The sequence below is a fragment of the Hipposideros armiger genome, unplaced genomic scaffold (assembly GCF_001890085.2).
Source record: "Hipposideros armiger isolate ML-2016 unplaced genomic scaffold, ASM189008v1 scaffold_72, whole genome shotgun sequence".
Lineage (NCBI taxonomy): Eukaryota > Metazoa > Chordata > Mammalia > Chiroptera > Hipposideridae > Hipposideros > Hipposideros armiger.
The window spans coordinates 1,929,717-1,941,778 of record NW_017731422.1 but is presented as its reverse complement, the minus strand read 5'-3'; the positions used below and the strand labels follow the sequence as shown (position 1 = coordinate 1,941,778).

General features: G+C 37.0%; 1 protein-coding gene across 1 annotated transcript in view; it reads left to right on the top strand.

Annotated features, from left to right (window-relative positions):
• CDC5L (cell division cycle 5 like) overlaps positions 1 to 10,291 on the top strand; it is a 45,069-nt gene extending 34,778 nt beyond the window's left edge. Inside the window, exons 15-16 of the mRNA XM_019642789.1 lie at positions 5,509 to 5,721; positions 6,477 to 10,291. Coding sequence (XP_019498334.1) covers positions 5,509 to 5,721; positions 6,477 to 6,581 — 318 coding nt within the window. The 3' untranslated portion in view covers positions 6,582 to 10,291. The remainder of the gene's footprint in view (positions 1 to 5,508; positions 5,722 to 6,476) is intronic.
• The last annotated feature ends 1,771 nt before the right edge of the window (positions 10,292 to 12,062 follow it).

The following is a 12,062-nucleotide window of genomic DNA, read 5'->3' as shown; positions in this document are numbered from 1 at the left end:
CATTTAATAGTATAATATTATAAATGTTATTAAAAAGTAAAAAGACACATGATGACTTGCTCTCATTTAAAGTTGATGGCAAAGATTAGCTTTGGTGAAATCTCCAAATAATTACGGGAGTTATATTCTGTCCAACTTCTTAAAAAGTTGTCAAGTAACTTTTTATACCCCATAAAAACTTTCTGAGATGTTTGTTTTCCTATAGTTTTATAGCTTGTTAAGAAGAAAAGAATTAGGAATTTAAAAATGCAAGCTGGGAAGAGTAAAGGCTTTTCTGAAGTGTCAAAATTCTGAAGTGGCTGTGTACAGGTTAATGTGTTAAGTCAGAGAAAGAATGATGTGCAGATGCATTAATTAAGATCTTGTTTACATGTGTCTAGAATAATTTGTTTTTCAGGGAACTGTCTGGTGGCATTAAGCCATTTAGTCCCGCAGCTTGAATTTCTTCAGGCATGTTTGTGGTTCGGGAGCTGAGGCGGGGAGGACTTGCAGTTTATTAGCAGTGGTTTGGCCTAAAGTGTTGGGCTTTCAAGTAGGACGCTACTGCGTAGCTTCATCACTTAGTGGCTGCGTGGCCTAGCACAAGTTACTTAACCTCTCTGGGTCTCAGATTTCCTTACCTGTAAAACTTGGGTAGGTAATAGTTTTTATCTCATGGAAGTGAGTGTTTAGATAATGTAAGATTAAATGAGATACGAGGTGCCTGGCAAATAGCAAGTTTTAGTGAATGGGAATTCTCTCCCATGTCTCTTCAGGTCTGTTTCACCCTCTGTTATCTAAATGGGATAAACTTGGTTTGATGCTTTAAGGAATAAGAAGTAACTTCACCTTGAACAGCAGGGTGGCTGAGTTTTTATTCTATGTATTTTGATGATTGTTTGAAATTTGAGACGTGTCGATTTTAGGAGAAGAATCAATCAGATTTTGGTTAGTATAAATGGGTCTTATGTAACTGAGGATTTTAATTTAACATTTCATATGTAAATTTGGTGTTGAAATAGGTGACATACATTATAATATCTCTATTATATTTCATTGTATTGATGTTTCATGGTTTGTGGTGTAAGTCTTAAAATAATTAGCCTTTAGAGTAGATACTGAATTTGAATTTTGAAATATCTTTTATTTTGGGAATTTTAAAATAACGCCCAGAAGTAGACTAATGTAATGAGTTCTTATATATTATCACATATTATCACCCACCTGACAGTCATCAACTTATAGCCACTTCATTTCATCTAGTTGCCCTTCCCCATCATTTGAAGCAAATTCCAGACATCATATTATAATACAGAATTATGGTGCATGAAATTTGTCAACTTGGTTTCCTTACACATTTATATGTAGGTACATTCTCATTTAAATTGAATTTTACTCTTTCATTTTGGATGTAGTCAGCTTTAATTATATCAAGTGTTTCCTACTTTAAATTCCTAATAGTTATAGTAAACTTTATTTTATTTAAGATTATTAGAAATTTAGTGCTGATACACATTTAAAGCACAAACTCCCATTATAAACATATTTGGGAGGCTTGTCTGGTGACAAGTGAACAAAGTACTATTTAATTCTACCCACTACTAACTTTGTTAGATGTTTTAAGGAGACTTTGAAGTATATCTAAGTGCATATAAGAATTTGAAAAAAATTTTTTGAGAACTTTTGGTACATCTGCTGTAAGATGCAGTGCAAGCTCCTTAAGCTAATATTGTTTTTTTCCAAAGTAAGTTGTCCTTTAGGGCAGTTGCTAATGCTTAATTGTATTTTTTTAAGGGCTTAGAAGTATGAATCTGAGTCTGGTTCTTCTTGATTCTTTGTATTTTAAGCAATTGGACGTCAGTGTTGCTTCTGTGTGTGTATGAGTATAGGGCTAATTGAAGGTAGTTCTGTCCTATGTTTGCATGTGCATTTCATGCTTGGGATTTATTAGCTAGAAAAAGGCCAGACGTTTTAGGTTAGTTATTTTCCTCCTAAAGTGTATTGAGTAGTCATAGATTGAGCATTTTACAAAGTATACAGATACCTTCCTTCACATTTTAATGATCAGATGGCAGACATAAGATGAGTAAGCTAAAACTGAATATTAAAAGCTGTATTCCATTTCTTCCTTATACTTTTAGTGACTAGCTTTATATAGCTGACTACATTAATTTTTTCCTGTACTTAAATTTTCTTTGTATAATTTGTTTCCATATTTGCTTGGAATCTTAGCACAACATTTGAGTCAGAAGACTTTTATAAAGCTCGAGCTAAATAAAATTGTTGGCATTAAATGGAAGATAACAACTTCGCAGTTTTGAAGTCTTTGGTAGTTTGGGAATAATAAATGACTCAACTGTGTGAGGTGCGGTAATTCCCAGATATAAGGTACCAGTCATACTAAATGTGCCTTGATGATAGTTAAACTATTATGCTGTTACACCAGACTAGAAATTGAATATCCATGGAGCGTAGCATATAGCTAATTGAATTATCTTAACGTATGAAAATGTTAATTTGTATGACTAATTTTTAAAAAGCAAAAAAACCCAACAACAAAAAAACGCTATATGCGACAACAGGGACGGACCTAGAGGTATTATGCTAAGTGAAATAAGTCAGACAGAGACAAATACCGTATGATCTCCCATGTGGAATCTGAAAAACAAAACAAAACAAATGAATAAACAAAATAGAAGCAGACCCATAGATGCTTTATTTCCAGGAAGGGGTCCATGGCAGTTTTTTATTCCAGTTGGAATTTTAAAGACGGTTCTAAAGTCTCATCCTTAGTCCCTTGGTCCATTAGAGAGGAGAGCAAAAATGCTTTAACTCTTAGTGCCTATAAAATAATTGTAATCAGAGCTAACATTTCTTGACTGCTTACTCTATGCCAGTCATTGGGCGGCTAACGGTTTCATGTATATTGTCTTAAGCGTCATAATAACTTTTAGCAAAGGCTGTCGTTTTACTGATGATGAAGTGGAGACACAGGTTACATAACTTGCGTCAGCTCAGAACATGGGGTGGCAGTGCTGGGTAGGAGCAACTCACTCTTACACACTGTGCCGCGCTGCTCGGCTTCACCCAGCGTTTCCTGACTCGTATATATCATTGCCGTGAAACGAACTTTGATTTGTTATCTGTTAGAAGAAAATGGCTCCTTTATAAAGTATATTATTTATTCATGGGTTTATTCTTTAAGTGAACTGCAGAGGAATAAAAGCTGTCAACTTTTATAAAATGCTGAAGATATGACTGGTTTTAAAAGGGCTTTATTTAAATTAATTTTAGATTAACCTCACGGCCTTAAGGCACACACATGCAACATGTCCTTCCCCTCCCCCTTTCCCAAAGGCTTATTTGACTTTTGACTTTTAATAAACTGAGCTGGAGACGGGTAGGTATGAGGTGCTGGTTTTGAAATGTGCTTTATATTATATTTTGAGGAACACTTTAGTTTTTGGTGTTCTTATATGTTCTGACTTTACATAGAGCACTGAGATGGATATCTTTGTTTTTAAATCAGATGTTATGCATTTGTAGGATGTTTCAAAGTTGTTTTCATGGAAAGCTATGTGTTTGTTTTGGAATTATATTGTTTCTAAATATTTAAAAAACATCCTATGTTCAGTTTTCATATCAGCCTTTTGCGTGTGACATTTTCCCTTGGTACCTTCTCCGCTTATTTATTGCCACCCCCACATTTAGTATCTCAGAAAAGTATTTATATTTTCACACTGTCTCCTTGGTTATACAGTGCTCTCAGTTACAATATTATGAATTACAGAGTATCATTTGGGTATTCATTGTGCTGAAACCACTTAGTTTTGACTACTTGTGGATGCCACTTGATGGAATCGGTTTGAGAGAGAGGGAGGTGGGAGAAAGGGCAGAGAGAGAAAGTAAGCTGATGGAGGGGTGGAAAGGAGGAACAGACAGATAAAAGGAATCAACACAGATTTAATAATTATTCCTGCAGCTTTGACCTCACAATTATGTTGTGTGTTGAAAACAAGCATTTGCAGATCACTTTAAAATAGGAAGCGATTATATTGTGGGATGTAAGAATATACACCTAGCGAAGGTGTTATGCCAGTGAGGTTCGGCATTACATGCCTGCTCCATTCTCAGCCACCTTTCCTCGGACCTTCTCAGCTGGGCTTTCTCTGCCCTTGTGCATCAGCTTTAGAATTTTGTTCAAATCTTTCTGCTGTTAATTGTCCCTCTTCTGTTCTTTTGTAAGTTTATACATTTTTACATCTTTTCCCCCAATTTAAAAATGACCCGAGAGGCAGTCCACCTGTGCTTAACATACATGTTTAATAGGAAAACTTGTTTCTCTTAATTTTATGGTGTCCTTTCAGTCCTCAAAAATTAAAAAAAAATTTTGTTGCCAAATGTGATGGGGAAGGGGAGCAGTGTTGGGGAATTGGGGGAGGGGAACAGCCAAGTTGTTGTCCTTCAATCTTAGTTGTGGAGGGCGCAGCAAGCTCAGCTCCAAGTCCAGTTGCACCGCTCAGCTCAAGGTGCTGTGTTCAGTTAGTTGCGGGTGGTGGGTGTAGCCACCATCCCATGCAGGAGCTGAATCGGCAGCCTTGTTAAGAGTTCACGCTCTATCCACTGAGCCATCTGGGTGGCAGCTCAGCTCAAGGTGCTGAGTTCAGTCTTAGTTGTGGGCGGGCGTAGCCCATCATCTCGAACAGGCAACCTTGTTACACCAGCTGAGCCATCCTGCCACCTGTTGGCAGCTCAGTGGCAGCTCAGCTTGGGTGCAGCTCAACTGGCCCATGTGGGAATCGAACCGGCGATCCTGTTGCTCAGAGTTCGCGCTCTAACCAACTGAGCCACTCGGCCCCCCATTTCCCCCCCCCCCCCCTTTTTTTTTTTTTTGGTGAAAGCAGTTTATTTGAAGAAAAAGTACATTTCAAAGAAGCAGAAGCGGGCCCGAGCAGTAGAGAATGGCTCAAGGGCCATTATTAAAAGAGAAAGTACACTCCAAAGAGTTGGGAGCCGGCTGAGCAAATGGAACTCAAAAGGCCAATAATCGAGTAATTTTATAGTTTGAGGGGTTATGTTTTGATCACAACTATGGTACATCAATTGGATATTATTCAGTTATTAAAAATGTACTACATGTGTAATGTAGAAGTGCAGTTTTGAGATACTGGTGGTAAAGATGGGTCTCTGCCAGTTCCAGAATCAATGCAGATTAGTAATAGCAGAAGTTATTTTCAGAAGTCTTGATTAGTTTTTACCATACTGTAAAATTCAAGCCTGCTTTGAGATTGAATCATGGGTGAAGTTACTATAAATAGATTATTTGGGACTAGCCTGTAAAACTCCTCAGGTGCAAGACAGACTCTTTTTAAGCCTAATTTTGTGTTGTGGTAGCTGAAGTATAAGGTATAAGGGGCTCTAATGTCCTGCTTTGAGGCAGTAGATGAACCAGCAGTGCCTTTTCAGCCCTGTTACTTAGTCTGCTTTTCTCTTGTGTACTGATATGATCCCTTCCCCCCCGGCCCCCAGATCAACAGGGGTCACATGACAACAGAAGCCAAGAGAGCTGCTAAGATGGAAAAGAAGATGAAAATTTTGCTTGGGGGTTACCAGTCGCGTGCGATGGGGCTCATGAAACAGCTGAATGACTTATGGGACCAGATCGAGCAGGCTTACCTAGAGTTACGCACTTTTGAAGAACTCAAGAAGCATGAGGATTCTGCCATTCCCCGGAGGCTAGAGGTAACATTGCTGGGCAGCATTGCTTAGAAAGAGCTGCAGAGAATTAGCCAGCGCTTTTCTTTTTTCTCCTTCTTCCGGTCCAGGCTGTCTTCTGAAGTCGATACTGCCTGGCTTCTTGCAGTGAGAGCCTAAACTTTGACTTTCTAATCTAGAATTGCCCGGGTGTGGATGGATAGACCAGGCCAGCGGTGGACACAAAGGCTTTCCCTTGACTCGTTTTCTGTTTTGTGTAAAGATATTTTATGACATGGAATAAATAACCCTGTGATTTGTCCCTCTGAAAGTTAATTGCATCCCATTCAGATAGCTCTCCGAGGTACATTAAATCAGTGTCTTTTTCTTTAGTCACTTGGGATGCTGGGATATAGCGAGTCATTCCAAAGCATCTAATTCCTTTGGTTTAACTTTATTTCTCAAGTGACATGATAGCTGCTGCCCAGATAAAAGGACAGCCAGGGCTTACTGACGTGCATTTGTGGGTAGTGATAGGACAAGAATGGCTTGTTGATTTGCGATAGAAGCAGAGCTTTTACAAAAAGATAGTAGTCACTCATATGACCAAAGAATGGCTGGAATCGTACTTGTTTTATAGCAAAAGTAGTTGCTATTTTTGTTTCTCTTTGGGAAATACTTGCCTTTTAAAAGAGTCAGGACTCAACTCAGCTGTTTGTAAGATGATAAAGTACCATAAGATTTTTAAAAATTACAGTGTGCTTACATAGGAAATAATTATGTAATATTTTTGTCTCTTCAAGTGTCTAAAAGAAGATGTGCAGCGGCAGCAGGAAAGAGAGAAGGAGCTTCAGCATAGGTACGCTGACCTTCTGCTGGAGAAGGAGACTCTGAAGGCCAAATTCTGAAGCACAGTTTATCTTCTGTCACAAGATGAATTCACTGCTGGTTTTCCTGCTCTGGAAGGCTGAAACTGATGTTTATCTTCATTGACAAATTTGCCCATGATCGGTGGTTTTTCAGTTGTTTATTTTAAATGATATCAATCTTACACATTCTATGTATAAAGACTTTAATTCCACAGGACATTTTAGGGTTTAAATTATTAAGACGATCATTCTTCTAGCAGTGTCGTATTTTCAAAATTTTTTTTTTTAGTTTTGGCCTTTATTTTAAAAGCCTGATTTTAAAGTGCTGCCTGTGAGTTTACTCTTAAATAAAAACAAAATATAAAAAATGGAGAATGTAGCTTTTTGTTTGAAGTAATTAGATACTTAGAGTGCCCACAAACCAGGGACTATGTACACTGTGTCATATTTAGTTAGTAACTTCCGGGTAATCAAAATGGTGATCCAATATCTTAAATCCTTACGAGGCGATCGTTCTGTGGCTTTGTTAGTTTTGACTGTTTCAGCATAGTGGTCATTTGTCTATATACTGACAAGATTAACTTTTTAATACCTAATTTTTTTTTTCAGTGTAACTTTAGGGAAGGCCTCTTCTCTGCCCAGCTACTTACACAGTTTATGGGTTAGGACTAAAAAGATTTAATTTTTCTTGACCTGTTATTTTCTTGTAAGTATTTTTTTGACAAAGGTATTTTAAAGATTAATTTCAACAAGGCTGTGAAACTTTATTAAAGCTCTGTGTTTATCTTAACTTATCACACACATGTAGAATTCGGGGAATGGATGGGTAGAGGTGGGAAGATCTTCTTTATACAGTTTATATGAAATCATTTAGCGTATTATTAGTTGGCTATAAGTTCAGTACAGGCCAGCAGTGTGTTAGATTTACCAGAATAGTTTGCCCAAACTTAGAATATTATGGTCTTAAAAGGGAGGGAGGGACATTGATTCATTCATCAGATATTTATTGACCATATACCCAGCGTCAGAGTCCTGGGGATACAACAATGAACAAAATAGGCGTGGTTCCTGTTTTGTGGAGTCTACACAGTCTACTGAGAATGACAGACAACTAAACGTCAACTGTTTACTGAGTGACTCTTACGTGCCATGCACTTACTTATGTGTTGGAGTTGAACAGCTATTAAGACAGTTCTTGCTCTCCTGGAGGTGACATGATTGGGAGGAGGTACTAAACACACAGGAAGAAGTGTCAGATCATGAACTCTAGATTCTCTGGAGGGAATTAAAATAGGTGATGGGCAAGAGTGACTGTGTGAGTGACTTTCTAGAAGGAGCCGTCCTTGTGACGTTCAAAGGAAGAGCAGTGCCAGCAGGGTGAGTAACTAGCACCAAGGTGTGTGAGGAACAGAAAGGAAGTCGGTGTCACTAGAGTGTCAAGAATGGCGTTTGCATAAAGCCTGGTTATACAGGGCTATGTTTACAAGGCCACGGTAAGGAATTTGGGTCTTATTCTATGAAGGGAAGCTATGAGCAGATTCTAAGCAAAGGAATAATATGATCAGATTTGTTGTAGAAACATCCTGTAGCCATCCTGTGTAGTAACTTCACTAGGCTGAAGATAGGGAAGCCAGTTAGTTTAGGAACCTGATGCAGTAATCCAGGCAAACAGTGACTCAAACTAGGGCAGAAGCCATCCAGATGGAGACAGGTGGGAAGATTTGAGCTGTAATAGTTCTGTAGTCTCATCAGATTATAAATGTATATTTTCCTGGTATCCATTTAATTCTAGTACCTTTTCTAGTAATTTTGCATGGGTTTTCTAGGAAATACTTTGCTATCATCTATGAATAATGATGTTTCTTCTAATTTAATTTTTATTGCATATTTTGTTGGCTGAAATCTTTAGGAGAACGTTAAAGAACGATTATGATGGTAGACATTCTTGTTTTGTTTCTGATTTTAATGGAACAGCCATAATGTTTTATCTTTAGGTTGGCTGTTCGGAGTCAGCTAGTCATTTAGAAAGGAAATTTCCCGCTATTTGTAGTTCTTAAAGAATTTGAATTAGGTATGGCTCTGGAATTTTGTCAGATACGCTTTTTGGGTATCTGTTAAGATGATCATATAGTTTTTTTCATTTGATTTCTGGATGACATATTAATAAATTTTCCAACATTGAATCATCTTTGAACTCCTGGAATCAGGTAGCTTAATTAAAAAATTTAGACAAAAAGGATATACAGTTCACTTGCATCTTATGTAAACTTGAATTATACGGATTTAAAATCATTGATCTAATAATACTAGTAAAGATTCACTTTGCTTTCAAAATTCGACATAATGCATATATTTACAGCCTAAAAAATGACCAAGAATTACATAATTTCAAAACTGGCAGTCTTAGTGTATTGTAAACTGTTCATGCTTTTGCCACATAGCAGTGCTGCTTTGACTGGTAAACAGACATGCCATCATTCTTTGTTACTATCCTGTCAAGCCCAGGGGTCCCTACCAGCACCACTGTGAGAGTGATTTTGGTGACCTTTAACATTCATAATGATCATATTCTCTTACAGGCATTCATTCAGTGGTAGTGTTAAAATGTGTTGAAAAGCATGTTCAAGTCTCAGTAACTTTGTGACAGAAATTAAATGTGATAAAGACCCAAAAGAAACCACCACTGAGTGAGAGTTTTTTTGGAAATATTAGAAATAATTGTGAGATAAGAAAAAGCAGTCTCAAAGAAAACATACAGTACAGTGATTATAGACTTACGCTGTCCAGCCTTGTACCCTTCCTATTTTTACATTTATTTTTCTGGGAAAATTAGTTTTGAAATACGTGATGGCCTCTGGAATGCATTTTTCCTAAAATGTGACTGACTGCCTTATTGGAACTATGGACTTTGATTTGCTAATATTTTACTTGGGAAAATTGCATTTTTGCATGAGTGAGTTTGGTCTTTTTGGGCTGTCATCCAAGTTTTGACATAGGGATTTTGCTAGCTCTGTAAAGCGGATAGGATAACTGTATATATTTTTCTATGCATTAAGCAGTTACATTATAGCATGGGAGTGATTTGTGCCACGAAAGATTGAAGGACTGTGCTTCTAAAACTTTAGAGTTCAGAGCCCTTTTTGGAAATAATTTCTTGGTAATTATCAGTTTCTTCTGTGACTGTTAGTACGCCATCTATTTTTAAATTTAAAATTTTGTTTTAAAGTATATTTCTCCTTTTGTGTTTATTATGTACTAAATTTAGATAATTTATACTTTTCTAGCAAACTTCATTTTTTGAAATTTAATACATTTATTAGTAGAGAATTGTAATAGAGAATAAGGATTTCTATTAAATTTGCTACTTCCAGGTTATAAGAAATTTACCTTCTCTTCGTTCTACCACCATTTCTTATTTTTTCCTTGTTTAGACTTGCTAAAGGTATCTTTTTTTCCCTTTAAAAAGACTAGTTTGGATTTACTTGTCAATTGTGATTTTATTTTAAAAATGTATGTATTTCTTATTTTATGCTTATTATTTTTGTTTTCTCTAGATTTTTTCCCCCCTGTAACTTTTTGAGTCTGATACTTATTTTTTGTTTTTGTTTATATACAAATGAATATATTGAAGGCTTTTGCTTATCTCTAATTTCAAATATAGTCACAGCCCAGCTATGCTGATGTGTTTTGTTTTCTAAGTAGTTTGTGTGTTAACATTTTTGGTTCAATAATTAAGAATATTTAAAAATTTCTGTGTGGTTGGCATTTATTTGTTTTTAAGTTTTCTGCTTGTAGGATTTTTACCTTGTGGAAAGAAAATATGGCTTATGTAGTTTTTGCTTTTTAGAATTTATTGAGGTTTTGGGGTCTAACCTTTTGAAAAAGTGTTCTTTGGATGTTTTTAATGACGGTTTATTCAGTTTGTGTGGGACAGATGAATATGTATTCAACCACTTTTATTATTCAAATTTTATTTTTTTATGTTTGGTTATAAAGTACCATAGACTAACAGTGTTGTCTTAAAGTCTTCTATATAGTTATTTCTTTCGATTCCATCTTGTCCAGAGCTTTTGCTTTATATACTTTGATACTGTTACTTAGTGTGCAAATACTTGTGTCTGTCAGGTACAATTCATAAAGAAGACTTACTAGTCTATAAAGTTACTCTTTTTGTCCTATTTATGTTTTTTGCCTTGAATTTTACTTCTTGGATAATAGAATATTTCTCTTTTTCTGTTTATATTTGCTCCATAAATTGTCTATTCTTTTACTTTTATATAATTTTTAGTTGTCTCTTAAAACAGCACATCTTGTTAGATTTTGTATTTCACCCCTTTAGAGGGTCTTTGCATTTTAGTGGGGGAGTCTCATCCATTTGCTTTTATGTTAATTACTAACTTTGGTCTTCTGTGATCATGTTTTTTGCTTTCTCACTGATTCCTCTCATTTCCTAAATGGACTGTAATTTCCTGGCTTTAATTTTCTTAGTGATTTAGAAAATATACATCCTCTTTTAAATTTTACAAATGATTATGGTATCATTTAGGGTTCAGGATTTATTCAGGAGAAAAAAACCATACCAATAATTTGAACAGGGAAAATTCAATACGAACAATTATTAACTAGTAATGGATTAACCACCAAGAAGGTCCAAGACATCTCTAAAGAATACAGGACTAGCAGATGTAGGGAGCCTGCTTATGGACTGAGTGTACCCGAGGTGAGGACAAGCTTGCAAGAGCCCTTTCCCTCCCCGAAAGGCTGAGATTCAGAGCTCACAGAAGAGGATGTGTGTGGCCCACTCGATGGAGAAGTTCGCTCAGGGGCCACAGTTTGAGGTGGCAGGCAGGGCGTCAGGGCAACTCGAGGAAGTCCCTTGCAGGGGTGCTGTTGACACTTGGAAAGCTGCCTCTGAGGCGCCAGCAAAACTCAGATGAATGTGTGCCACTGGCTCACACCTTGCTGGAAGAGAAGCCTCCTGTTGGCATGAAAGTCACATGCTGACGGTGACACCGTAGGAGCAAGAGGGAAAAGCTCTGGAACCAGGAGAAGCGAAGCCCCTTGCAATGTCCCTTCAGTGCCACCTCCTGATAGTGCCTAGTATTGTGTCCGCTGGCAAATGAGAATTGCTTACAGGGTATAACACCAGTATCACAAAGCAGGGCGGAAGAAAGAACTCTTTTACACTGTGGTAAGGGGACTCTATTTTTAGTCCCTAGGGAATCCCCAGGGTGTGTGTCCTAGTTCACTATTCAAAGCTGTTTGTTTATCTGATTGTTGTCCCTTGCGGCCAATCTTTGGGTTTGGATGCAAGTTTTTCATTTCTCTGCCTGGCCTGTTGTACTTAGAGCATTCCTTGGAAGTGTTTCCTTGTTTCTTATCATTCCTGCAATCCCACATTATTTCTTTGGGTCCCCTTCTTTATTCCAGCCAAAAATAAAGACAAGGAGGGGAGCTCAACAATATTACCTCTTTTAAAAAAGTGTATCAACAATACATGTATATGTTTTTTTTTTTTAA